The sequence below is a fragment of the Brassica napus genome, chromosome A1 (assembly GCF_020379485.1).
Source record: "Brassica napus cultivar Da-Ae chromosome A1, Da-Ae, whole genome shotgun sequence".
Lineage (NCBI taxonomy): Eukaryota > Viridiplantae > Streptophyta > Magnoliopsida > Brassicales > Brassicaceae > Brassica > Brassica napus.
This window is the reverse complement of record NC_063434.1, coordinates 28,444,162-28,469,930: the sequence shown is the minus strand read 5'-3', so window position 1 is coordinate 28,469,930 and position 25,769 is coordinate 28,444,162. Positions and strand designations below refer to the sequence as shown.

The 25,769-nt window shown below is 36.2% G+C and overlaps 8 protein-coding genes across 9 annotated transcripts; 3 read left to right on the top strand and 5 right to left on the bottom strand.

Annotated features, from left to right (window-relative positions):
* The first annotated feature begins 23 nt into the window (after window positions 1-23).
* On the top strand, window positions 24-518 carry LOC125586334. Its single transcript, XM_048756364.1, has one exon. It carries the CDS (start codon window positions 24-26, stop codon window positions 360-362), a length of 339 nt encoding a protein of 112 aa, XP_048612321.1. The 3' UTR covers window positions 363-518.
* Window positions 395-5,066, bottom strand: LOC106427958 (protein DEFECTIVE IN EXINE FORMATION 1). The gene is made up of 13 exons (XM_013868680.3): window positions 4,815-5,066; window positions 4,620-4,730; window positions 4,254-4,336; window positions 4,022-4,139; window positions 3,767-3,933; window positions 2,751-3,424; window positions 2,598-2,668; window positions 2,211-2,467; window positions 1,894-2,075; window positions 1,410-1,693; window positions 1,211-1,328; window positions 945-1,127; window positions 395-873 (listed from the first exon to the last, which is right to left on the bottom strand). Exons 1-13 carry the CDS (start codon window positions 4,940-4,942, stop codon window positions 556-558), a joined length of 2,694 nt encoding a protein of 897 aa, XP_013724134.2. The 5' UTR covers window positions 4,943-5,066; the 3' UTR covers window positions 395-555.
* Window positions 5,067-5,323: 257 nt separating this feature from the next.
* On the bottom strand, window positions 5,324-7,584 carry LOC106427969 (60S acidic ribosomal protein P0-2). The gene is made up of 5 exons (XM_048756313.1): window positions 7,221-7,584; window positions 7,064-7,132; window positions 6,142-6,240; window positions 5,676-6,068; window positions 5,324-5,585 (listed from the first exon to the last, which is right to left on the bottom strand). Exons 1-5 carry the CDS (start codon window positions 7,473-7,475, stop codon window positions 5,430-5,432), a joined length of 972 nt encoding a protein of 323 aa, XP_048612270.1. The 5' UTR covers window positions 7,476-7,584; the 3' UTR covers window positions 5,324-5,429.
* Window positions 7,585-7,819: 235 nt separating this feature from the next.
* Window positions 7,820-9,169, bottom strand: LOC125586304. The gene is made up of 4 exons (XM_048756265.1): window positions 8,735-9,169; window positions 8,479-8,657; window positions 8,049-8,403; window positions 7,820-7,965 (listed from the first exon to the last, which is right to left on the bottom strand). Exons 1-4 carry the CDS (start codon window positions 9,110-9,112, stop codon window positions 7,882-7,884), a joined length of 996 nt encoding a protein of 331 aa, XP_048612222.1. The 5' UTR covers window positions 9,113-9,169; the 3' UTR covers window positions 7,820-7,881.
* Window positions 9,170-9,443: 274 nt separating this feature from the next.
* LOC106427870 (transcription factor MYB1) lies at window positions 9,444-11,825 on the top strand. Its single transcript, XM_013868588.3, has 2 exons — window positions 9,444-9,856; window positions 10,825-11,825. Exons 1-2 carry the CDS (start codon window positions 9,544-9,546, stop codon window positions 11,673-11,675), a joined length of 1,164 nt encoding a protein of 387 aa, XP_013724042.2. The 5' UTR covers window positions 9,444-9,543; the 3' UTR covers window positions 11,676-11,825.
* A 52-nt stretch (window positions 11,826-11,877) lies between these two features.
* LOC106404335 (serine/threonine-protein kinase BSK6-like) lies at window positions 11,878-16,165 on the bottom strand. The gene is made up of 10 exons (XM_048756199.1): window positions 14,827-16,165; window positions 14,518-14,738; window positions 13,993-14,128; window positions 13,765-13,898; window positions 13,581-13,686; window positions 13,427-13,512; window positions 13,067-13,288; window positions 12,835-12,981; window positions 12,439-12,552; window positions 11,878-12,348 (listed from the first exon to the last, which is right to left on the bottom strand). Exons 1-10 carry the CDS (start codon window positions 14,900-14,902, stop codon window positions 12,118-12,120), a joined length of 1,473 nt encoding a protein of 490 aa, XP_048612156.1. The 5' UTR covers window positions 14,903-16,165; the 3' UTR covers window positions 11,878-12,117.
* A 2,939-nt stretch (window positions 16,166-19,104) lies between these two features.
* On the top strand, window positions 19,105-20,644 carry LOC125586196. Of its 2 annotated transcripts, none has more exons than XM_048756046.1 (3): window positions 19,105-19,241; window positions 19,467-19,608; window positions 19,858-20,644. In XM_048756046.1, exons 1-3 carry the CDS (start codon window positions 19,224-19,226, stop codon window positions 20,412-20,414), a joined length of 717 nt encoding a protein of 238 aa, XP_048612003.1. In that variant the 5' UTR covers window positions 19,105-19,223; the 3' UTR covers window positions 20,415-20,644. The 2 variants fall into 2 exon arrangements, with proteins under 2 accessions (XP_048612003.1, XP_048612035.1); XM_048756078.1 differs by having other exon boundaries at window positions 19,106-19,241; window positions 19,861-20,644.
* Window positions 20,645-21,440: 796 nt separating this feature from the next.
* On the bottom strand, window positions 21,441-24,750 carry LOC106427892 (beta-glucosidase 23). The gene is made up of 13 exons (XM_013868609.3): window positions 24,520-24,750; window positions 23,996-24,065; window positions 23,861-23,916; window positions 23,670-23,745; window positions 23,480-23,557; window positions 23,282-23,369; window positions 22,942-23,197; window positions 22,735-22,850; window positions 22,433-22,650; window positions 22,292-22,326; window positions 22,102-22,204; window positions 21,849-21,957; window positions 21,441-21,765 (listed from the first exon to the last, which is right to left on the bottom strand). Exons 1-13 carry the CDS (start codon window positions 24,679-24,681, stop codon window positions 21,558-21,560), a joined length of 1,575 nt encoding a protein of 524 aa, XP_013724063.2. The 5' UTR covers window positions 24,682-24,750; the 3' UTR covers window positions 21,441-21,557.
* Window positions 24,751-25,769: the final 1,019 nt, after the last annotated feature.

The window sequence follows — 25,769 nt, the reverse complement described above, 5'->3', positions numbered from 1 at the left end:
AAACCAACGATCTTGTGGTGGAGATGAATTTCAGAAGCTTTGAGGAGTTCTGGCCTTTCTACGTGATGCAACACTCGAATCCATCGACGAGAAGGTGGCACTTCACGGGGATAATCGCGAGCATCGCGGCTTTGCTATGTTCGGTTCTGATCAGCCGGTGGTTCCTGGCGCTGGTGCCTCTGTTTGGGTACGGTTTCGCGTGGTACAGCCACTTCTTCGTGGAAGGGAACGTTCCGGCGAGCTTCGGACACCCGGTTTGGTCGTTTTTTTGCGATCTCAAGATGTTTAGGCTGATGCTCACGGGAAACATGGAGAGGGAGATGAAGAGACTTGGTAAGAGACCATTGTTGCAGCCGTCGTGATAAAGAACTGTTTGTGTTTTGTCTTTAGGGCGTGTTTGGCTATCCTTTTTTATTTTCTTCTCATTACAGTTCTGCGTTTGGACTTAAGACTCTTATACATGAATGGCTGCATTGTTTCCTAATACTAAAAGTTGAATTACATAACTTTTTTTTTAAGAGATACAAAACATCAAAACTTGTGTAGTACCTTAGATTATAAGTCTGTGTTGCGCGAGAAGGATGGTAAGGGAACGGCTTCTTGAGGCCGTAGTATCACGAGCAGACCGAACATGCCGAGCATAGGGAGGACAAGCAGCCATTTCAGAAGCTTGTAGTAATACATATGGAACGTTAGAGAGAACTCGTCTGAGAAATGGAGTCCATTCTTGTCCACCATCTCCACCATTACGGTGCCTGTCGTCCTCACTCCAACGGTCGGTAGTTTTATTCTGTATTTGCCCGGTCGGTCATAGATCTGGCTCTGCTTTATCCTCCTATCTCCTTCGTAGTTGCCTGGTACCAACAGCGTCGTCTGTACATTTGAAAATGGATGTACTTTAGTTTCACGGGCCATTGCTAATCATCCATCTATAAAGAACTTACTGTAACGTTGTAGGGTGCTTGTGAACCAGATGGGTATCTGTAGTTATCAACAATCTCGATCTCAGCCCAGAAGTTTTTGCCTTCCTCATCGCGGAAACCTCTGGTTGAATGCGTGACAAAGACACCTTCACGACCGTAACGGTTTGCCTTATTGTTCCTCCCTTGATCAGTCGATCTCCACGCCTGATGAATTTGAGAGCCAAGTGTGAAATCAATAATCTCTCACATTAATAAAAGAAACATGAAGATGTTGGAATTGATCTTGCCTTGAGGGGATGGTGAGGAGAAGGTGTAGAGAAGCAAAAGACGTTTCCATTCATAGTTGAGACAATGAGATCAAGATCATCTCCACCGTCAACATTATCAGCTAAGACCATGCTGTATCTGTAACATAAAACATTTGCGCCATCAAAATCCACTGGAAAAAAAAGCGAAACTACCAAAAATATCAAGCAAGTGACTTACGAAGTTTCACCAATATCAACAACATCAGTGCATGAAGTGGGTCCGTCTATGAGGTACATGTAACCGTCAAAGGATGTGGTCACAATGGTGAGTCCCTTCTTTTTCTCACCTCGCTTGTTCAGATCAACAAGAAGAAGCTGGTTCATCACTCTTCCATGAGTTCTGTACGGGTAAGGACGGATAATCGAACCATCCTTGCCACTAAGAACGTAAATGTTTCCTGATGTTGTAGGAACCACAACGTCAGTATGTCCATCACCATCAACATCGCCTATTGAAGGACCCTGAAAGAGAATACTGGTATCAGCCGCTGATTGCGAAGAGAACATTACTTACAAGTTACAACTTAAAACAACCACAAGCGATCCTATGAAAGATCATATGCACTATGATCAACTGATAGAATCGTGTTGATGCTCCTAAAAGTGGTTCATTCAAAAGACTGTTCTAAACTTGATGAGAATGAACGGATGTAACTGTTTACCTGGGGAACAAGACTCTTTAAATGCACTTCCCAAATTTCAACTCCTTGCGTGGTCCATGCTGCTACATTTCCGTGGGAATCAGTTGTTACAAGTTCAATCTTTCCATCGTCATTTATATCAGCTGCAACCACTGCTCCTTGAATTTCAGCCATTTCAAGTGGGAATTTTTCTCTGATGTTTCCTGCAAGAAGACGATAATCTCAGAATTCAAAACAACAGCAAGACTTGCAAGAGTGTAACAAAATCTGTAATGAGACTCAGACTAGTGTATTCAATGTAAATAAGGCAGAGAGCAGGACGCTACAAGAAGTCTTACCATGATGGTCCATGGCGTAGAATAAGCCAAAGGAAGTTCCCACAAGAATATCCAAGTAACCATCGCCATCCAGATCAACCACCGTTGGGGAAGAATAAATATATGCACGGAAGTTTGCATTATCCGTACTCAAATCTAGCTCTTTGACCCACTTAACTTGTTTCGTCTCAAGATTGAAAACCACAATCGAACTAGCAATATAGTTTTTGATGTCAATGCCACCAAGCTCTTTCAGATGTTCTGGATTGTCATAATACCTGAATAGTTTGCTTATCAGGGTCAGTTATGTTCAGCAAAGTAAATAAACTAGAAGCGGTAACAGAAAATCATTACTAATGATGTTTTTGTATTGACAGATTATGGTAAAGAGATGTAATACAAACTCACTCAGGGTCGAAGAAATAGGAAACAGCAACAACCATCTCCTCTACTCCATCTTTGTCTATGTCAGCAATTACCTGATAAAAGAAGTGACATTGTAAGATCTCTCATGGAAGCAAGTAATCTAAGACAATGGTTTTTGACATAGATGAAACTCACTGGAGTGCAGAGTATATGGGCGTCAATATTCACATAATCTTCTGTATACTCATGTTTCTCCTCGACCCATTCCTCATCACCCCACATGGTATCGTTAACATAGTCGTCATAATCAGAAAAGTATTCATCACCTAACTCTTCGTTATCACGCAAAAAGTCAAAGGCTGAATCTGCTTCAGCTTCTAATACTCCATCGTTTTCAACTGTGGCCATGCGAACACCCTCACTGTTGTCTTTATTGTCAGAATGGCCGTCCGCAGATTCTTTCGAGTCATTATCTTCCAGAAGTCGCCTCCCACTTTTGGTTCCTGTCTCTGTCGTACTGCTGTTTCCTGATGTCCCCAAAGTTTCTGAGGAATTATCCGTACTAGAATTTAATTTAATAACAGTCTCGTTCTTATTTTCACTCATATTGCTTTGATCCACTTCATTGGAGGTAACATTTCCATTGAGATTTTGTGTTGAGCCAGCTGTAGTATCATTTGCTGCTGAATTATTTGCTCTAACATCCAAGGAGGAGTTATGCAAGCCTGGAGAAGGCTTGACGACAGCTTCTGTTTGGTTATTCTCAGGTTTCTTTTGATCCTCTTGTGATAACACATTTGAAGCCTCGCCATGAAATTCTTTCGACATGGAGACTGTGACATTTGGTGTTGTGGTAGTTGCATTCGGTTCTACAAAGAGAAGAAGTGAGAGTCACAAAGTAAACTTTCATCAATACTGCTAATCATGTACTTTCTTTACCGTCTAGATACAGGAAATAACGATAAGCTAGTGGAAAACCTCATCGGATAATGCAAAATCCAAACGATAAATGCAAGACACAAAATACAAAAATATTCTTAAGATCAGCTGAGGCAGTTGCTAGAAGCATAAACTTAGCTTTCCACTTTCAATTAACTAAACCAAACAACCGAATATTTACCAGTTCAGTGTCAACTAATATCAGGATGTGCCAAATTTAAGCAGCAAACTAGAAAACTGATGTACGAGTTTAATATGACAAATAAACTTACGAGTGGTCATCGATGCCTTCATTTCCTCAGCTTCATGCACAAGCAGTTCATCATGGACATCAGGATGTGAACGGTCAACAGGGTCAGGGTTCAGTCCCACATGCCAGTTCTTGTGCACCTTCCTACGTGGCACTACTAGCTTATCTGACATCAAAAAGCCCGACACCCTGAAAAAAAAAAAAGCTTCATATAAAAACCCACAAAAATCCAAGGTATCATGATAAAAACAGATATAAAGTATCTATCAATAATTACCTGAAAAAGAGCACCTCGCCATTGTAGGTGGCCAGAGCAATTTCTCTAACACCATCTTTGTCGATATCAAAAAGAAGAGGACTTGCATGAACGTTTGACTGATGAAAAGCAGGCCACCCTAGCATCCCATTAGTGCATCAGTAACATTACCAATGTCCTCGATATTCTACATCATTAGATGAACAAGCCCAGGGCAAAAAAAGTCAGATAAGAAGATAAGATAACCCAGTACCTGGCATCTTGTCTCCATCAGAGCCTTCAAGAACTTCAAGGTAGTGAACAAAAGATGGAACAACAATGTCAAGCTTTCCATCACTGTAACCAAGAAACACATACTTCTCTTCAAGAAACAAAAATAAATTGAGCCAGCACTCATGATCCTCAACCAAAAACTCAAACTCAGAACACAGATACGACTCAAGCACATAATCAACATAAAATTGGTGGTAAAAAACACAAATAAAGGTTTCAAGAAACAAAAAAACTGAGCCAGCACTCATTATCCTCAACAAAAAACTCAAATTCAGAACACAATTATCTCACTTTGAATTAGATTCCACCACATAAAACTAGTGAGAAGAAAAAAAAACATCGAAACCTGTTAATATCAGCAATCAAGGGTGTGGCATAAACGCTAGAAGTGACTTCAGTTTGCCACCTCAGCTCCAAGTTTCTCGGGCACTGCGTATTCATCAAAGCATCTTCGTCACTGCACACAACCCAAAAACTCAAATTCGGATCAATTACTAACATAAATACGCACGAGTGTATCGAAATTGACGCGTTGCCTTACATTTCTGGGTAGCTCAGCTCGTCATCGGTGGCTTTACGCTCCCTGAACTTGTTTTCTCCGTAGGAGGGATTCGATAAGATGAGGAAGAGGAAGAATCTCAGTAGACACCGACGCCCACGGGATTTCATGGTGAATCAGGCTCCAGATTCAGCTACGAAGAACTGAATGCAATTATAAGGGTGAGATTTTGCAAAACCCAATCAAATTTGGACTAAGTAATATCGTTAGCTAATTGAATGATGCAGGAAAGAGTAACTACTTGCCGTTTTTATCTAAGCACAAATGAAAAATAACAACACGCTGTTGATTTTAAAAAATCGCCAAAACATAAACAACACGCTGTTTGATTACAAATATGAGAGATCATATATATATAATATATCTATAAAACTTTGATAAATAATCTCTCTCTACTGAGTAGATGTTTTTAATTAGAGAGAGAAGAAAGAAGAAAATTACCAAAGACTACTATAGAATGAAACATTTTCAAACTTAAAAACAATTGCATAAATTTGAACTGGCCAAGATCAATAAAATTGAAAAACATCATACTACAAACGAAGTAACACTTATAGCATCGACAAAAAAAAAGGAAACATTGATAGATATATTAATCTATTCATCACCGAACATGTCGAAACCACCATAGTCTTCTTCATCTGATTCCTCAACAACTTCCTTCTTCTCCTCTACCTTGGCAGCTCCAGCTGAGGCACCACCACCAGCATCAGCAGACACTGCCGCTACAGCAACAGCAAACTTGCTCGGATCCTGTATTCAAGATTAGACCAGAAAATCAACATCAATACAAAAACAATACAATAATCAACGCTTCAAAAGTTGCTCAATCTGATGACTAACCTTCAAGAACTCTTTGACCTTCTCTGCTTGGGGGAAAGTGTACTCTGTGGCAACAGAGATAGCTAACGCATTCTTGTAGGCATTGATGAACATATGTGGCGCAGCAGCAAGGGTAGGGAAAGAGATAGCTAGAGCCAATGAAGTGACCATTGAGATACCAGCGGCAAACTTCTGGACAAGGTCATCTTCCGTAAGATCAAGAACCTCTGGGCTGAAGACAGAGCCGTTGTCATAAACCGACTGGACGACAAGACCGTAAGAGAACGGTCTGATCCCTAGCTTGGCTAGAAGGGCGGCTTCGGAAGAACCGACCTTGTCACCTTGCTTGATGAGTTCAACAGGGGTGATGATTTCCACTGTTCCTTTGTTAATCTTAGTTGGGATGTTAAGAACCTACAAAATCCCAAAAACAAATTAATAAAAACTTAAACAAGTCAAGGGTATTACAAAACATGATTAAACAAACCTGGAAGAAAGATGTTTGGGATGGATCGAGACCGGTGTTGCCAGGCTGGACAACAACATCAATTGGGGCAACCAAACCCACACGAGCAGGAGCACCAACCTGTTCATATAACACAGACATATATTAGAGAGTTAAATCTCAATCTAACCACATTGTGAAAGAATCAAATATTTACGAAATCCACTACAAATGTAAAGAACATTTATATTTTTCAGATACACATGAGTTACGGTTTCGTCAAAAACGAAGAGCTAATATGAGAAACTAAACTGATATAAACAGATAGTTATGTAAGAAGCCATTCATGTCTATACGATTCAAAGCTATATACAAACGCATGCCAACAAGATTACAAGGCAGACATTAATAACAGACTTAGACAGTACTTTAGGTACACATGAGCTATGGATTAGTCATAAACGAACACCTAATATGCGGAACAAAACTGATATAAACATATAGTTATGTAAGAAACCATTCATGTCTACAAGATTCTAAGCTATATATACACACACTTGCAAACAAGATTACAAGGCAGACATTAAGAACAGAGTTACAAATTGTCATGAAAAAATTGAACCAGAGGACAGTAGCTATTAAGAACAATGTTTTAGGATTCGTCACGATCCCCCCGACAGCTAAAATTCAGAACTAAACTGATACAAAACACAAGATTCAAAGCTATTAACAGACAAAAACAAGACATGACAGATGAAACCAACCTAGTACTTGGCAACACTTGCAAACAAGATTACAAGGCAAGACATATTAAGAACAGAGCTACAGATTGTCATGAACATGTCGAAGCAGAAGACAGTATCTGATTAAGAACAAGGTTAGGGACTCGATCCGACAGCAAAAATGTGGAACTAAACTGATAATTAAACAGAATAAGAAACCATTTCAAAGCTATATTACAAACCTTGTACTTGGCAACTTCCTCACTCACTTCCTTAAGGTCACCCTTGGTGAAGATCAAACCAACATTTCCCTAAACACAAAAACACATAACCATAAAAGATCAAATTTTACGATTTAAAAAAAAAACTTTTAGAAAATCTAAAAATGTAAAATCGAACCTGAAGGAGGGGCATGAGATTGAGGATTCCAGTGTTTCCAGTATTCTCAGCGTGAATCTTAACAGAACGCTTCATCATAGTGTTCTTCCCCATGAGCACCACCGAGTCTCCGCGAAGTCCCTTCCTGATGTTCTGTAGCTGAGTCGATCCCACGTTGTCCGCGGCGACGACCAAGATCTGTGTGAACTCGTCGATGAGCTGGCATAGCTTCGCGTCGTAAGCGATCTTCTTCTCGGCCTTTGTTGCCTTCACCATTGTTGCTAAGACTCGAGTCCTTCTTCTTCTGTTCAGAGAGTGACGGAAACAGCTAGGGTTTTCGTTTTTATAAAATGAATCTAGGGCTTCTTCTTTACGATATGAATCTAACGGTTAATAACTGTTTACTTATTTGGACGGCTCTTTTTTATTTTAATGTTGTTGGGCTTTTTCTCCGGGCCCAATACATTATTTTACCGATTCCAACTAGGAAACAGCACCACGCGTTCTGATATTGAGATATTAAAACGGCACGCAGTTCAGAAGAGTTTGTTAAACACAGCAAGATGTTTGATTTTTCTGAACTTATTTTTCTAAGATACAAAATCATTGCCCAAGGCATCTGGAGGGTAATGCATTTTCTTTGCAAACTAAATAATAAAAATCACATGTTGTGAACAAATGTTTAAGTCTGAATCTCAGGAACAAGTTCATTGATGTCAATCTCCACTAGTGTCTCCTTCCCAAACAAAGTAAACCCCACTGTTGCCTGCAAACAACACAATAGAAAAAAGCATCTAAGCAACACACATTTGAGAGCTTTTTATTTGTATTCACACAATAAGCTAATACCTTTGCTGTTTTGCGGTTTAATTTCTTTAGGTTGCCAACAAACTCAGCAAATGTCCCTGATAGCACTCGAACTGTAGAGCCAGCAGCAAGTTTCTTCTTCTTTCCCTTTGTTTCAGTGGCAAGAGCAGCTTTCCTTGGAGCTCTTTTCGGTTTAGTTTCAGCGAGAGATTCTACTGTTTCAGTACCATCTGAATTAGATGCAAGAGCTTTCTGCAATGCTAAACTAGCTTCTTCCTCAGCTCGTTCTCCCTCATCAAACTCACTGTCTGCTTTCTCTTGCTCTTCTTTCGCTTGTTTGAAAATAGCTTCCAAATCACTATCATCCACAGGTCTAGGCTTATTAATCTGTCTCTTGCTGCAAAAAAACGCAGACACAAATCAATTCACAAAACCATAACACACATAGAGAATGAAGAGTGAGAATACTAACGTGTTTCCAACTTTTGAACCTATGAAACCTCCAACACCCTCAACTTCTCTTATGGCGTCATGAATCTCTTTGTTCAATACACACCTGATGAAAATACAACCCGGGAACACCGGTCTCGGTTTAACAGATATAGAACCGTTCTTCAGCTTCCTCTTCACCTGAACAGCCGGAGCATACACCTGAAAAGCCAAGTAATCAACTTTCTCAAAGATTTGCTCAGTAACTTTCTCAAAAAACGCAGTAAAATGAAGTTTACCGTGAATTCCATCTCAGGGAACTGACGAGCGAGAGCTCGAGCCAGGACCTGAGCGGTCTCGTGACCCCTCACTCTCGAGACTCTAACCACCCACCACTGCTGACCCGCATCAGCCAGAGTGTCAAGATTCAGCTCCTCCGTCCACGACGCGTACCGTTTCTTCGGTTTCTTGATCAGACGCTCTTCGACTTCTTCTCTCCAGCTGTACCCCGATTTGCTCTCCCGCCTCTCGTTCCGGAGCTGCCGCCTCTCCCTCGCCGTCAGCTCGTGCTTCCGCTCAACAACGCATGCGGAGATAGAAAGACGCGTTGTTCTGATCGCCGAGGGAATTAAGCTGCTTGGACTCCATTGGAGAAGTCCTCCTTGCAGCTTCATCATCGTCTCTTTTCCGACAGAACTCAGTTAAAGATAAAATCCTCACTTATCGGATAATGTTTTGTAACGAACCGGTTAATCCCAATACCGATATGAAACTAAACCGGAGTAAAATTACGACGGGTTAAATCAGTAAAAGGCCTAAATAGGCCCAATAAGACGACGTAACTTCCCGCCATACCGGAAAGCGACCAACTTCCGGATCTCTTCCGTTTTATGAAGTTTACTTAAATATCCTCGTTAAAGATAAGACAATGAACTAACGGTAAGGGTAATATTGTAAATGTGATCGGAGGGGGCGAGAGATAATAAATAAAGATAAGCAGACACCGAAACACTTATACCCTACGAGCGTGTCTTCACGCGACACCAACGAGATTACGAGCCCAACGCTTTAACAGTTAAGTCCGGTCGGAGAGAGAGAGAGGAAACGTATGGAGGGAGAGATGTGGGGACGATCGGGGATTGGAGGGATAGAGGAGGCGGTGGCGGGTGGAAGAAGAGATGAACACGATGGTGGTGTGGCGATGTTCGTTGGAGAAGGGACGAGCGGAAGGAGAAGGAAAAAGAGAATCAAAGGGACGTGGTCTCGGGAGGAAGACGTTATGTTGAGTGAGCTCGTGGAGAAGTTCGGACCGAGGAATTGGAGTTTGATGGCGCGGAGTATTCCTGGTCGGTCGGGCAAGTCTTGTCGTCTTAGGTGGTGTAATCAGCTCGATCCATCTCTTAAACGCAACCCTTTCACTGGTATAGTCTCCCTTTTCGAGTGTTTGATTTTTCAATTGGGGGGTTTTGATTTTATGATCGGATTGTTCATGTGATCATGATGCCCTTTTGAGGTTTGAATCATCCGTTGTGAATTGGGATTGAATTGTTACTATTGATCGGTGATGATTGTCTGTGAAATGGAATTGAATTGTGAACTTAACGGTTGATATGTGAGCTTTGCCTGGTTCTTACCAGTGAAAATACTCGTTGGTTTCAATTAAACTAAAAAGAAAATTGAAAAAGGATTAACCTTTGGATCTGTGTTTTCTAATTTTGAAAACGAGTAATCTTTTTGATTCTTGTGGTTGCTTGTATGCTTGTGAATTGTGATCCATTTCAGCGTGAACTGAGGATTAACTTGGAAAAGAGTACCCTTTGGATCTGTATTTCTGAGTTTGAAAAGGAGTAAATTTTTTTATTCTTGTGGTTGCTTGTATGCTTGTGAAATGCAATTAGATTGTGATCTTAGCTGCGGAATCACTAGTAATTTTCAGTGTGGACTGAGAAATAACCTTGAAATGAGTAACCTTTTGATCTGTGTTTCTGAGATTGAGATTTTAGATTGTTGCACGAGGTTGTAAGTACAAAGCTTATGTCTAAGACTGAATTTGATTTAAAGTTGCACTTGATGTAAAAACATGTTTTTTAATTAATATAATTTAACATTCATTCAAAAAAAAAGAGAGATTTTAGATTGTTATGGATTGTGATTTGTGAAATTCTACTTAAATCCCATAAGAACAGAGTAAGGTTTATTTGAGGATACTAACCTGGCTACAGTTGTTGTTGTTGTTTGTGTTTAGTGTTGTGTGGTTCTGGCTTCCAGTGGTGTGTATTCTCAAGTTTTGCGTTATTTTTGTGTCAACTTTATTCTATGGTTCATTAGCATTTCATCAGTAACACTAAATCAAACACTTCTTTGTCTTTTTATTTTTGGGTTTATAAAGAGGTAGAGGATGAGGCTATCATCACAGCACATGCCATCCACGGAAACAAATGGTCTATTATCGCTAAGCTCCTCCCAGGAAGAACGGACAACGCTATCAAGAACCACTGGAACGCCACTCTAAGACGTCGATGCACAGACTTTGAAACGCCGACAACAAACACAGCGACTAGAAACTTAGTCCTGCATGATTCTAGACTCGACAGAACGATGAACACCTTCGCATCATCTGAAGAAACTTTATCATCAGGCGGTGGTGGTGGTGGCGGCGGCCATGTAACTACTCCACTTGTATCTTCAGACGGCAAAGAAGCCACCTCCATGGAAATATCCGAAGAACAATGCGCAGACAAAGCAAACGAGGAAGACATTTCTAGGCAAGAATGTAATAATGATCCTCCAACGCTATTCCGGCCAGTAGCCAAACTCAGTTCTTTTAACCCTTACAATCACATGGAAGGGTCTTCCACTCCACATACACTAAACCAAAACAAGTTCCAGTCATGTAAACAAGACACAGCAATGCTGAGATTGCTTGAAGGAGCTTACAGCGAGCGGTTTGTGCCTCAGAAATGCGGAAGTGGGTGTTGCAGCGTTTCTCAGAAAGACTCATTGTTGGGCCCAGAGTTTGTGGACTACTTAGACCCACCAACGTTTCCTAGTTATGAACTAGCTGCTATAGCGACTGATATAAGCAGCCTGGCTTGGTTGAGAAGCGGTTTGGAGAGCAGCAGCGTGAGGACGATGGAGGAAGCAGCTGGTCGGTTAAGGCCTCAGGGGACAAGAGGACATCGAGATCATTGTCTTGTGTCTGAACAAGGAAAGAGCAGAACCAATGTCCTGTCTACATAAAAATGGCATTTTCTTCAGATTTCACCTTTTTTTTGTTTTTGTTTTTTCATCTCTTGATGTCAGAGAGATTGAGTTTCACTTGTAATTGAAGTTGTGATGTAATTTAGTAGAAATAGTTTCTATAGCTATGAGATTTGAGTCTTTTCAAAATTCCATGTGACTTGTATAGTACTTTGTAACATGACTTCACAACAACCCTACAATGATTCTTATTATCAAGACACTACTAATTAGTGTGAACATGTAAGAAAAGGAGAAACACAATCCAGTTAATATCAAAGACAAAACAGGCAAAAAAAAAATCTGGTTTTAGCAAACACAGCCAAACATTCAAACAAGTATATATGCTATGTGTGTATTGACATTTTCTAAATACGTATACATATACGTACAGAGAGAAAAAAGCTGTACAAATCTTAGTTTTGTTGTTGTTGGTTGAACTCTAAAATGCTTCAAGAGAAGAGCCATGTCTAAGTGCTTCTTTAGCTTCAGCTTCCATCTCAAGCTTTAAGAGACAAGCCGCTTGTAAGTAGAGAGCGGTTGAACACTCTGGAGATGCAACCTGAGCTTGCATCGCATCGCTTAGAGCCTCGCTGAACATATCGTTCATTAGGTAACATAGACACCGTCTTGTTAGTACTGTTGGTGATACCACTGGTGCTCCACTCATGAACTGTTCATAAAAGAATAGCTTATCTTTATAAATAATGTATACATTTTTGTGGGGAAAGACAAGGTTTCTTGATGATTTATAGTGTGATACCTCTGTGTAGAATTCTATTGCGGTTTCATAATCCTTAGCACGAAATGCAGCATCTCCATGCTTCTTGTAATCAATATTCTCTTGCATTCGACCCGTCCACATTTGGAATGAGAACTGCAACATATTTTTGGCAACCTCAGGGTGGATATTACCAAGATATCAGTGTTATAAAAGTTGGTATAAACGAAACGATTTTTCTAGAGCTATATTTTTTTAATTGTCTAGGCATTTAAAAAATTGGCATTGGCACCCGCCTAATCAATAATCTCATATAAACACCTAATTACCGTATAGCATCGGTATTGGCACCCGCCTAATCAATAATCTCATATAAATGTCCAACGGTTTCTCGAACATTGCAAAAGATTATGCTTCTCACAAACATATATACAATACCTCATTTGTGACAGCAACATCATCCTCTCCATATCCAAGTTTTTCTAGAAGTTCATGTATGCTACATAGATCCACTCTCCAGCATGCTTCTGCGAGAGGGCTCAAGCGCAGAGACTTCTTTGTTGAAGGTTTAGTGTATAATGGAGCCTGTCATTGTTAACTCACATGAACACATATGCAAAAAAAAAAACTGAAAACCTTGGAAAATCAATGTGGTTAGGTCATGACTTACAGGGATGTTTTCTCCTTTGACATTTGGCCACGACTCGGCTCGTTTCTCAAGTCTTGAAAGAGCCGACAAAAGAAACTTTATGTTTGGCCTCTTGTCTGGTTCAGGACGCAGACAGCGTGAAGCTAGGTGGATTAGTTCTGTCCTATCCTCATCAGAGAACTGACCATCCAGAGCTGAATCCATTAGCACCAAATAGTTTTTGCCACGGAACAGATCAAGTGCCTATAATGACATATAAGCCAAGATACATTATGTATAGTAATAAAATGATGCCTCAGAATGTACTAATCACATTCTACTTAACTAAGAATCAATTCACTTCTTGATGACATTAAGCTCGGTGAGAAGAAAGAAAGTTACATGGTTTGGTGGAATATGTCTGCCACTCATAAGATCCAGTAACAAGGTACCAAAGCTGAATATGACACTCTCTGGTACCACAGTACCTAGCAAAGTTACATTATAAAGTTAAAGAATATTCTTAAGAAGTTTACTCTTGAGAAAAGGAACATACCTAGACGCAAATATTCAGGAGGAGCAAATGCTAAATTGGTGCTGTAACTCTTTCCCTCTCTGCTACACTTCATGAGACCGAAGCAAGACAGCCTTGGATTCCCAACCTGTTTGAACACTTTAATTAGTTAAGTTATGGTAAATGATTACAATTTATCAAACCAGAGAAATGAAAATTTTGTAACCTTATCAAACAATATTCTGTAGGTGTTAAGGTCATGGTACAAATCTATTCCCCTATCATTACAATACTCCAAGGCTGTCGCAGTATGCAACGCAACTCTCAACCTCATCTCCCATTTCATTGGTCGTTTCTCCCCTGAAAAAAATCATTTGTTAGACTCAAATGATGCCAAGGAGATCACAGGCATGAGATTATCAAAAAGTGTAATAAAAAGTTGACTCTCTCTTACAGTGGAAGAGATGCTTTGCTAGTGTTCCATTAGGCATGTACTCAGCAACAAGAAGCCTCTCGTGACCTTCTGAACAACAGCCGATCAAATTAGCCATATCCTCACTCCTACACCTCCCCACTGCTTGTGCTTCTTCCTGAAAACAAAAACAAAAACAAAAAACACAAAGCCATATTCAAGAAGTTTTCTATGTGCAACTGATCATGCTAGCACGTTAATATGCATTGTATTTGTTTACCAAGTCAACAAGAAATTAACATCTGTAACAGATCATAATCTTGAACATAAACCACATTCAAGAGAAAGTTTCATGGAAAATCTCAACCAACCAAGTCAAAGACAATGAACACGAGTTAGATGTTTCACATGAATAAATCAAATATATATTTAGGTCATGTTCGTTTTTGTAATACATATCATCCAAACGAAACATTTTTGTAGTTAGTATTTGCATCCAAATACAATATTTAGATAATAAGTTGTTCCTTTTTTTTTTTTTAATCAGTAAGAGTAAAGACCACTAACGATGAATTCGGAAGGATTAGGCCATGAAAGCCTCTGAAACCGCTTAACAGCGATCATTCGACCGTCGTTGAAGCTCCCTTTGTAGACGATGTTAGGAACCTTCTCGTTGTGTTCCGACACGATGTTGTTGGCGGAGAATCCGTTGGTAGCGACCTTCAGCTGTTCCAAACTAAACTCTCGGAAACTCGGACATGAGCTTCCGTCCTCATCTTCGTTGTTATCTGCATAGAAAAAACGACAAGGAGGTTAGTTTCTCGATCATCGTCTTCTTAAAACGCATAAGAGGAGTAACTGGCTTGAATTTTTTACTTATTTGTTTGATGATTGAGGATTTAATCGACGGAGAAGGCGAGCGGCGAAAAGGCTTGAAGCAAATGCAGCCCATCGCCGGCAACGAGATTGGTTTTTTTCTTTGGTTGACTTAAACTTTGAAGTTCTTGGTGGAACTCCCGCGTCGAGGAACAATTATATATTTTTAAAAATAAATAACTTCAATATTTTGTAATTAAATAGTTGATTAACAATATAATACTTCTGAAACAATCAACGTGGATTTATATTATTTAAATACGTAAAATGTCAACAGGAAGTTGATATATTATAATGAATTTAGTTTGCTTGTTACATTTGATTTCTTCATTTGAACATGAAACCTTACATGTTTTTTTTTCAGAAACAAAACATAATATATTTTTTGAGTTTTTTTCTTCAATTTAGCCTAACAGTAGAGTCTATTTTCAATGGATCATCTTAGATGCATTTAGTTTTAGCCTAAAACTATTTTCATGAGAATTTATTTTATTACTATTGGAAGTGTAATACCCATCTTAATAATCCCAGCTCATAAAATCATATGTCATCCTCCAACCTCTATGCTGTGACTCTTATAAACATATATCGTCATCAAATCGTTTGATATATTTTTCTCATTGCTGGCCAAAGACCCTCTAGAAACTCTAGTATGTATAATGGGGCGCTCGTTTTGGTATATATATATATAAATCATTGCATATAGACATAGAAAATAATCCTACGCACATATTAAAACAAAAAACCTACATGAATCTAGCCTCTAGTCCTTAAACAAAAACTCTCACAAACTCTACGAGCTGACTTATATACTTGAAATTCCATAAGACAATTTGTTTTGTAAATTTCATACAAATACTGTTCAATAGTACAAACATGAAATTCTTATAAATAAATAAACCCTTCATTCTAATATTCCAAAGAGGATGTAAAGATTTTTTTTGGGTAAAAATATAAAGATATTATTACCAAATTTTCAAAATTTTGACAGAATTACAATGGAAACAAGAAGCGAACGAAAAAAAAATAAAGTTAACCAACGATTCAATCTAGCCTAAGCCGAAACAGACACAACAAGCAAAAGCTCTAAACCAGAGGTCTTTGCCAATCCACACTTACCGCTTTCCGCAAAAAGAACTAGTTAAACCGAAAGTCAGAACCTAGTAAGAGGATGTAAAGTTGTAAACAATGATTTTGGTTAGGCTCAAAATCTCTCAGTAAGAACTTTCACCCCCTATAATATCTACATGTATTAAGTCTAAATGTCATATTATTATATGATACCAATGCATGCACGTATACTTAGTAGTCACGGACATATAGATGATCCAAACCTCAAACATTTACATGCACCACGCTATAGCTTACACACGAAACATAAACTCTGAATCTGATCATATCTAAGCTAATAATTAAACAAAAAATGGAGAAAATAGACTAACCAAACAATAATGATTCACAATCTAGCATCATTCAACCACATATAAGAGCAATATTATTGGTTCGGTTCTGTTTTTTTTTTTTGCCCAGGGCTAAGAAACATGAGCGGATCTAGAAAATTATTTAATGGATGGCCCCACAAATAAATAATATATTAAAATATTAAATAATTTAGCGAATTGGAATTTATTCAATTTATAAAAATTATACCAATCACTAAAATTTTACATCTTGTTTTTTTAATGAACAATATGAAGAAATAATATTTTTTCATAACTTTTTGATAGTTGTTTTTCATAATAATAAACCTTCATTTTAAGTAATATTATAAATTACTGCATATAATAATTAAAAACCTTTATTACTTTTAGTTTTATTAATCTAAATATTTAAAATTTTAAAATAATAGAAATATTTGTTAAGAGCGAAACTAGAAAAATTATAGTTTTTGTTATGGAAAATTTATTAATTAAAAAAGATTATGAAGAAAGAGGAATAGTTTTATTTAGAAAAAATAAGAGAAAAGTGAAAAATATTTTATGAAATGTTAAGTAAGTGTGTACAAATTTGAGGAAAAAATATAATTTTAGGTAGGAAAAATAAAGGAAAAAGGAAAAAACAATTATTAAAAAGTGATTAAAAGAGTGTAGAAACAAAGACAAGAAAGATAGTAACGGGGTCGAACTTGTTTTAAATCTTTCTACATAAAAATAAATAAAATTCCTACTACAATATTCTTTTACTTTAAAAACAAGGTTCCTACAGTCTTTTTTTGGCTTTAGATTTAAAAACTAATTAAAGTATGATTGTTAATTTATATGGTTGTAGATAAAAAAAAATCTAAAACATTTGATAAAGCTCAACCAGTTAACCCAATATAATATAACATATCAAGTCTTTGCTTTCTTGAACTTCATGCTCCAATTTATAACGTAACATTAAATTAATTAAAAAACTTACACCTATTCAATAATTTCCGAGGCAAAGGCTACAACCTGTTGGTGGTGTACAATCTCATGCAAACAAAACCGGATCACATTTCTAGTTGATGATAACATAAAAACTGTAGAAAAAATGAGTTTTTCTCTGAACTTATTTAAATTTGTGTTTATTGAATAGGTGTAAGTTATTTAATTAATTTAATTTAATGTTATATTATAGATTGGATAGTATGAAGTTCAAGAAAGCAAGGACGTGATTGTTAATGAGGGTTATTGTTTGGGTTTTATCAAGTGGTTTTATCTTTAATTTCTATCTACAATCATATAAATTAGCAATCATGTTTTAACTAGTTTTTAAAGCTACAGTCCAAAAAATGGTTCTAGGAGCCTTGTTTTCTAAAGCAAAAAGATTATCAACAAAGAAGAATAGATTTATGTAGTTAAAATAAGAGAAAAATGAAAAATATTTATGAAATGGTAATTAAGTGTGTAGAAAATTGAGAAAGCAAAAAATATTTTTAGGTAGTTAAAATTAAGGAATTATTTTTTAATTAAAAGTAATTAAAAGAGTGTAAACACACAAAGAATAAAAAGATAGCTAAACCGAGTTAAACTTGGTTTTGGGTGGGACACAATGCAGCCATTTAAATCCAAAAAATACTCATCTTTATTTGTACAAGCATTTCACAAGAAATTTATATTAATTAGTATGTGGCACGTGCCACATCTCTTCTCAAAGTGAGACCGCTTCTGATTGGATTGGTTCTCAAAAGAAGGTTATTAACACCAAAAAATTATTATTTTTAAGAAATGATGTTTTTAATAGTATATATTCTTAGATTTTCTCATTCAAAGATTAAAGCTAAGTTAAAAATGAAAGATTGAAACTAAGTTATAATAATAATTTGTTTTCTAGATATGTACTGGAATGTATTGAAACTAAGTTCTAATATTATGATATTATTTTAACAATTTTGTTACTCGAACCAAACCAAGAATCAAAACAATCGAACTAAAACCGAACCAAACTTTCCAAACATTTGAACGAATCCTAAACCTCTAGAACTGAAAAAACAAAAACCAAAAAAATCGAATCGAAACTGAACCGAGAAACGAATAATATTTTAGTCGATTTAATAAGTGGCATCTCTAATAACTCCTTCAAAGTGATGTAATTCCATATGAGTTTATGTTTTGATATAATGGTTCATATCATTTTTCTTCTCAAAAATAATATTTCAAATATATTTTTATTAATATTTCTTGTTAAATTTTTATAATGCTTTTTATTTTAAAAACTTATAATTTTAACCTATAATTTTATTTTTACTAAATTTTAATTATGTATAGTTTTTAATAGAATATACAATAATTTATATGAATTTATAATTGTATTAATGGAAATATTAATATTTTTTTAAAGTCTAAATGTATATTTTTTAGATATAAACAAAACCAGTTAAAAACTTAATGATTAATTTGTAATTAAACAAAATATTTCAAAATTAGTTTTTGAATTGTATTCTTTTAAATTTGATAAACTATTATTTAGATTTTATTTTTTCCTAAAATGATATACCAATGAAAAAAGTTTTCTTTATTTTGATGTTTTTCTTTGAAATAATGTACCATTAGAAATGGTCCAAGACTTCGGAGTCCAATATAACCTATTAAATTATCCAATGCTTAACACGAAACATAAACTCTGAATCAGATCACATCTGAGCTAAGTAGTTACTTTTAAGAAAAAGATAAACAAAAAATGGAGGAAATAGATTAAGCAAGAAGCAAACAATAATGATTCACAATCTAGCATAAACCATATATAAACCCATAAATGGGGTGATCTTTTACTCTCTTATTGGGTAAAATATTTGGGCCTAAGTATAAATTATAAACTGGGCTATGTAGCAAAGCCCATTATTTTATCCAGATATCTAAAGACTCTTGAGCTTCATCCTGATTGATCGATCATCGATTCGAATCCCTAATTCTCATCTTCGATTCATTCTTTCCATGGCGCTTCATTGCAAAGTAAGAATCTTTCCATTTCTTCATTCGATTTATGTTCGTGGGCAGAGTTATAATCTTGTTTTCGATCGTAAAGTGTTTGAATTTGCAACTCGCTGTCGTAAAGTTCCGAACTTTTTCGTTACTCATCAGTTTCCCACTTTAGCTGTCTTTGATGAATGTATTCGTTTGATGGGCTCTATCTTTGCTGTGCTGGTCTCACTTTTAAAATCTTTTGCTCTCTGATAGGTTTCGAACACAGTAGCAAGCACTTCTCTGCTTGGTGGTTCGACGAGGCTGCTTCACTTGCCTAAGTCTTATCCCATTCACTGCAACATGGTTTCACCAAGTAGTACATTGGGGTTAGGTCCTCTCAAGCTACACAACAAAGGTTCGTCTGAGTTTTATTCTTACAAGCTTTTATTATTATCCCTGAGATTTTGGTGGCTGGAGGTGATTTAGTAAATATTTTAAATAAATAAAAAAATTCTTCAAATTTAGGGGTTTATGGCATAGGCGAATGTTTCATTCGGCTTTGTCCAGGACCGGCTCTGGCTATTATCGACTTGATTTTACTTCGAGCATCTTGATATAGTTTAGGCAAAACCTGTTTCTTAGTCTTGTTTTTTTTTTTTTGAAGTAGGTTCTCGTCTAAGGCCATGTCGAGTTAAACGGGAAGAGAATAGCCAAACCACAGATGTTGAAAGCGTATCAGTGGATGAGGACACGTTGAAGCAAGATCTCGAGACTGCAGTCCAGGAAGAAAACTATGTGGAGGCAGCTAGAATCCGGGATAGACTAAAAGAGCTTCAAGAAGACAACAAAGCCTCTGTTTTGTCTGCCAACACTCGGTTCTACCAAGCTTTCAGAAACGGGGATTTGGCTGCGATGGAGTCTCTATGGTCAAAAACCGGAAAGCCCTGCTGTGTCCATCCAGGAGCTAAAGGCATAACGGGGTACGATGATGTGATGGAAAGCTGGGAAGTTGTGTGGATGAACTACGAGTTTCCGTTACTTATTGAGTTGAAAGATGTTGAGGTTCATGTCCGAGGGGAAGTAGGTTATGTAACGTGTATGGAGTTTGTGAAGACGAAAGGGAGTAGTAGCTGGGGAGCTCAGTTTGTGTCTAATGTGTTTGAAAAGATCGGTGGGGAATGGTTTATATGCATTCACCATGCTTCTCCTGTTGATATTTGATCCACGAACCAGAGAAATGGCCGTGGGATATAGATTGGCGGTTGCTTAAGGGAGATGAAGGGCTGTTCTGTTTATATCTTGTGGTTGGTGATTGGGACCAAAGCATTAAGCATTAGAGGGAAACAAGAGGCATAAGTTCTGACGTTTGATGTTGTTGTCTTTGGAATCTGTATGAAGTCTATTTTCTTGTAGGCGCAACAATTTTTTTATCTAACATTCTAAATTTCTAACTTGACTATATTATAAGGAATATAATAGTTATGAAGAATGACATCAAACTCAAATTAATTATAGATAATAATTAAAGGTCACAAAGAATAGACATGAGCAGTTAAGAAGATCACAAAGCTAATGGTGAACATAACATGAAGCTTATTGTAAAATCTAAAAATACATGTTTCATGCCAGTTAATCAATTTCAAATTTTAGATAGTTTACTTTTATCCTCTAATTTTTAAATTCTAGTCTAATTTTAAATAAGTCAGTGGGTGCAAACTCCTTAATCTAGTGGTTAAAAGTTCAAAGACTTTTACACCAAAAGGTTCGATTCCTAAAAAGTACAACTTATGAATAAAGTTTTATGTACAAAGTTAATCGGATATTTTATATCGATGCATGTAATGATGTAAAGCCATTCTTATATCCGAGTGTTGCGGAGAGTCCTGTTACCATAAGTGTAAATATGTAGAACCATTCGTCAAATATCTAGCTAGTAGTTACAAGAAGATGGAACATTAGATGTAAGCTTCTGTAAACGTTGTAAAGTTCATTTGATAAACTATGTCTACGTAAAAAGATAAAATGTTATTGAATGATTGCTAATTGCTTTGTCATCGCATTTAAACGAAACTTGTAGAAACTTGTAGAAACGTTCAAACGTTGTAAAGTTCATTTGAATGTTTGCTAATTGTTTTGTCATCGCTTTCATATGTAATTCTTTTTTATTGTTATATTTTAGTCTTTATTAATTATTATAACCAAGGTTCAAAGCCGCCTAGATCTTGTCAAATCACGTGAACACTGAAGAAGTAAAAAGACAATTCTTTATTATTATAACCAAGACCTCATCGATCTTGGTCAATCACAAAGGGATACAAGGAGAGAGAGACATTAAAAGATGAAAACAAATTCTCAAAAGACAGCTCAAAGCTCATCCCTGTTGATCATAGATGGACGAACACCTTGACTTAGGAACTCTTTGTAATACTTGCCCGACTCTTTCTCATATCGTGTGAGGTTATTTTTGAAATCAATGTAGTAGAGTCCAAATCTGTTCTTGTAACCATCTTGCCACTCAAAGTTATCCAACAAAGACCATACAAAGTATCCTGTAACATTCACCTTGTCGATGCTGCATAGATTATACATTTTTTTTTTAATTAGATTCTCCAAGACAACTGTTAGTATATCATATAAAAGTGAAATGTAACTTACCAAATAGCTTCATTCATGCTCAAAAGATGCCTCTGAAGATAATATTTCCTGTTTTGATCAGCTGTACCTACTGCAACTGAATCTGTAGCCCCAAGTTCTTCTCCATATCCTAAGAGGATCAAGATGAATATGTTTTAGATTCATCCTAAAATAAATAATACTAGCTAAAAATAATAACTATCTCTTGTATTTTCTAATTAATTATGCTATTCCAAACTTTGAGAAATAAATTATAGAATTTTTAGTTAGTTACCGTTTTCCATGATCATAATTTCTGGGTTGCCATACTTATCCTTGATGTACTTCAAAAGACTTCTAAAGCCTCTCGCAAAAACGGGAAGTGCACCGGTGATAGGCTGAAACGCGACATAGGTGAATGTGTTATCAATTTGCTAGTAACAAATTAATGTCTCAGATTTCTAATTTCAAATTCAAATGTGTACCTTGCTACCGATGCTGTAATTGTACGCGTTTTTAGCTGAAAATAATTAAAATACATTTTAATTAGCACCAAATACAAATTAAGATTTTGCGTTTGATTTGCTGGCATCGGTTCAAGTAAGGGCAATAAAAAAAAGGCTTACTTTCCCAGTTAATAAGAGAATCTTGCATCCATCTTGGTTTAGAAGGATCTGGCTTCTCCAGATGGTTTGAAAACACTGAAGTATAGTAGTTGAGCCCGACGAAATCGGCTGAGTTTTTCAGTTTTGCTTTCTGTGCATCGGTAAATTTAGGCAATCTATGTCCAACAATATCTTTCATGATCTGTGGATAATCTCCATACATAGTTGTGTCCAGATGCCTATAAAATTAGTCAAATATATATCATAAACAAAATAACAGTATAATTAAGTATTTAATATCACATCCGATATTAACCACTTACCATCCCAAAATAAAGTCAAGTGCTCGGTCTATGGATGCACCGTCCTGTGAATCAGCAAGGTCATGTGGTTCAAACCAAGCCGGACTATGTGCGATACCGATCTTACCACCTTTACACTGTGGTCATAAAAAATAACACAAAACAAACTATTTTCAGATCTGAAAGAAAATAATTAACTACGATTTAGTTTATGATCTAGCTAGCTACCTTTTCGCATTGTCGGAAAGCTTCAACGGCTTCTGCGTGAGAGTTAAGGAGATTGTGAGTGACGAGGTAAGCCTCGAATCCTGATCGTCCTTCCTGACATTCTTCCTTGACATACTTTGAGCAACGTCCTGGTGCTTTCTTTCCTACATCATAACCGGCGTGGGAGAACACCCATGGTTCGTTGAAAGTGATCCAATGTTTCACTTTTCCTCCATACTCTTGGAAAACAAAATCTGCATACTCCCGGAAATCTTTCCTGCAATTTAATTAATACGTCACGTTATTAGTTGCTAATATATGATATATATACAAATTAGCATTCGTTTTATAAAAAACTTACACAATCCTTTCACTTAAAAAGCCGCCATATTCGTCCTCTAGATCTTGTGGAGTGTCCCAGTGAAAGACTGTCACGAACGGAGTAATACCTAATCACAATAATAATGTTTTTTATTAGAGAATACAATTATGGGTAGCAACCGTGATATGTATGTAGTTTTGTTACTTAAATTTATATGTTTATATATATCCATTATACCATTTCTTTTGAGCTCGTCGATGAGGTCGTGGTAAAATTGCACACCAGCTTGACTCACTCCTTTCTCCTTTCTCCCATCTGATAAAACATTTTTTTTGTTTCTTAATATGTTTCTAACAATCATGTAAACTATATATTATATGCACACCAAATATTGTTAACACAAGATTAAATTAGTACATATACTTACGAGGAAATATTCTGGGCCATGCGATAGACATTCTGAAGGCATCTGTGTTTAGATTCTTCATTAGTTGGATATCTTCCTATAAAACATTATTTAAGACGAGACAATTATCAGCACGTAATAGGGTCAGTATGAAATATTTAGTAAGATATACGTATAATTAATTTATTCAATCCATAGTACTATTTCTATACCTTATAACGGTGGAAGAAATCAACGGCCACATCGCCGTTATCGTAGTTGCATCTGGCTGTAATTAAAAATGGTTTTTGATAGTAGTTAGCGAAAAAAGTCTAGGCACAGTAGTTAAAAAATAAGTAGGCACTAACATGGAAATCTCTTGCAGTAGATATCCCATAAGGACGGTCCACGACAGGTTTCATTCACTGCGCCTTCAACCTAATGATATAACGAAAATAGTTTGTGTTTAGAAATGATATACAAAGCATATGTGAATTCTCTAGATATAACATACTTAAAATGAATTTTTTTTTTTTTACAAAAAAAAAACATACTTAAATGGTTACTAAGTAGCGTTTATTATGAATATTTTTTTCTAGCTACTAGCGAAGAAAGATAGAAAGACCATAGTGACAAAGTTATATTTATTATTTAGTTTTCTATTATATGTGTTTGACGTATAGAGCATTGTCTAAACTTTATAGTTCATGAAGCACTAACATATAAATTAATAAGAGTTTTCTATTCTATGATATTCAACGAAACACGATTTTTAAAAATGACAAATATGAATTCAACAGTTCCGTCTACAAGATTGTTTCGTGTAAACTAGTATATGCATATTCATAATATATTTTTCAAAAAAAAAAAAGATTCAGAAGAACTTATGTACCTGATATGCTGCAGTAGCCGTGCCAAATAGGAAACCTTCGGGGAAACTTGCCCGGCTTAGTTTTGTCGTCGGTGGGCAAACAGGTCCATCGGCTGTTGCCGGAGAGACGACGATGGTTAGGAGCAAAAGCAGCCCCATGAGAGGAAACTTATGCAAAGCCATTTTTGGTTTGTAGTTTGTTTTACTTTTCTTCAAGAATATGTTTTGGTATGGCGTTAACTATACAGCCTAGTCCTTTATATAGCGATTTACATTCACTGATTGATCTCTACTTTTATTTTGTTTTGTTTACTATGCCAACTACCACCAGGGCTCGTGGATCATTTTTTCTATTAGCTACTTTATCAACCAAGATAATATTTTCGACCAACTCTGAATACTTAATTGTCATTGACTTAAACCAGTTGCTATCTTCTTCTTTTTCCCCACTAAAATATTAGTGCGTAATTGGATACAGGATGATTCATTGCATGGTCTACTTAAAACTGGTGTTCAGTGATATTTTTTTTAAACAAAGGCTTTTATTCGGGTAATGATTAAATTGAAAAATAGAGACTAATTGTAGGTGATTTATGATCTAAATGTTTGCAAATTGAAGATATTTTCATTTATACTTGTCAAATAATATATAGCAGAAGCTTAATAAAATTATTTATAAAGCTTAATACCTAGAATGGTATTTCTCGCTGCATTATTATTTCTAAAATTTTGGAACATATTATAGCTTTTGTTCAGTTAATAATTAAAATGGTAATAATAAGCTATTGTAAGTGACATATGATCTTAACTGTTTACAAATTAAAGATGTTTTCACTTTGTACTTGTCAAATAATACGTAGCAGAAGTTTAGTAAGATCGATTATTATTGAAGCTTAATTAATTCATGGAATCATATTTACCGTTGCATTATTGTTATTACTAAAATTTTGGAACATATTATATTCCGCGTGGCAAACGAGCAACATATTAAAATATGACATTGACTAGAATAAGTCGTCCTGTTACTCCAAAAATAATGAACCTTCCTTAAAACCATTTAGTTCACATGGAATAAGGCCAAGGGTGCACCTGCTTTCAATAAGACACGAATATTTTATACGATAGATCAATAATATAGACGATGGGTTCTCTACCTTTATTTTATTTAACATATCTGTTTTCAAATAATTTGAAAGCATATTATATTTCTCGTGTTTAACGAGCAAAATATTAAAATGTAATAAATAATAATGGATGAATCATTTTGGTTT

What these genes read in the sequence shown, in the direction of transcription:
- LOC106427870 (XM_013868588.3), top strand. Translation starts at nt 9,544, where the DNA reads ATGGAGGGAGAGATGTGGGGACGATCGGGGATTGGAGGGATAGAGGAG. An exon ending in TAAACGCAACCCTTTCACTG is followed by an intron (nt 9,857 to 10,824) that starts GTATAGTCTCCC and finishes GGGTTTATAAAG; the next exon opens with AGGTAGAGGATGAGGCTATC.
- LOC125586196 (XM_048756046.1), top strand. An exon ending in TCTCAAGCTACACAACAAAG is followed by an intron (nt 19,609 to 19,857) that starts GTTCGTCTGAGT and finishes TTTTTTTTGAAG; the next exon opens with TAGGTTCTCGTCTAAGGCCA.
- LOC106427892 (XM_013868609.3), bottom strand. Translation starts at nt 24,681, where the DNA reads ATGGCTTTGCATAAGTTTCCTCTCATGGGGCTGCTTTTGCTCCTAACC. An exon ending in CTACTGCAAGAGATTTCCAT is followed by an intron (nt 23,917 to 23,995) that starts GTTAGTGCCTAC and finishes TTTTAATTACAG; the next exon opens with CCAGATGCAACTACGATAAC. An exon ending in ATTACAGCATCGGTAGCAAG is followed by an intron (nt 22,205 to 22,291) that starts GTACACATTTGA and finishes GTCGCGTTTCAG; the next exon opens with CCTATCACCGGTGCACTTCC.
- LOC125586304 (XM_048756265.1), bottom strand. Translation starts at nt 9,112, where the DNA reads ATGATGAAGCTGCAAGGAGGACTTCTCCAATGGAGTCCAAGCAGCTTA. An exon ending in GGTTCAAAAGTTGGAAACAC is followed by an intron (nt 8,404 to 8,478) that starts GTTAGTATTCTC and finishes GTTTTTTTGCAG; the next exon opens with CAAGAGACAGATTAATAAGC. An exon ending in TAAACCGCAAAACAGCAAAG is followed by an intron (nt 7,966 to 8,048) that starts GTATTAGCTTAT and finishes TGTTGTTTGCAG; the next exon opens with GCAACAGTGGGGTTTACTTT.
- LOC125586334 (XM_048756364.1), top strand. Translation starts at nt 24, where the DNA reads ATGAATTTCAGAAGCTTTGAGGAGTTCTGGCCTTTCTACGTGATGCAA.
- LOC106427969 (XM_048756313.1), bottom strand. Translation starts at nt 7,475, where the DNA reads ATGGTGAAGGCAACAAAGGCCGAGAAGAAGATCGCTTACGACGCGAAG. An exon ending in ATCTCATGCCCCTCCTTCAG is followed by an intron (nt 7,133 to 7,220) that starts GTTCGATTTTAC and finishes TTTTGTGTTTAG; the next exon opens with GGAAATGTTGGTTTGATCTT. An exon ending in AGGTCAAAGAGTTCTTGAAG is followed by an intron (nt 5,586 to 5,675) that starts GTTAGTCATCAG and finishes TCTTGAATACAG; the next exon opens with GATCCGAGCAAGTTTGCTGT.
- LOC106427958 (XM_013868680.3), bottom strand. Translation starts at nt 4,942, where the DNA reads ATGAAATCCCGTGGGCGTCGGTGTCTACTGAGATTCTTCCTCTTCCTC. An exon ending in TTGATTGCTGATATTAACAG is followed by an intron (nt 4,337 to 4,619) that starts GTTTCGATGTTT and finishes TCTTGGTTACAG; the next exon opens with TGATGGAAAGCTTGACATTG. An exon ending in TGATGGAGACAAGATGCCAG is followed by an intron (nt 4,140 to 4,253) that starts GTACTGGGTTAT and finishes ATGGGATGCTAG; the next exon opens with GGTGGCCTGCTTTTCATCAG.
- LOC106404335 (XM_048756199.1), bottom strand. Translation starts at nt 14,902, where the DNA reads ATGGGCTGCATTTGCTTCAAGCCTTTTCGCCGCTCGCCTTCTCCGTCG. An exon ending in CTCAATCATCAAACAAATAA is followed by an intron (nt 14,739 to 14,826) that starts GTAAAAAATTCA and finishes TTTTCTATGCAG; the next exon opens with ATAACAACGAAGATGAGGAC. An exon ending in CTAATCCTTCCGAATTCATC is followed by an intron (nt 14,129 to 14,517) that starts GTTAGTGGTCTT and finishes TTTTGTTTTCAG; the next exon opens with GAAGAAGCACAAGCAGTGGG.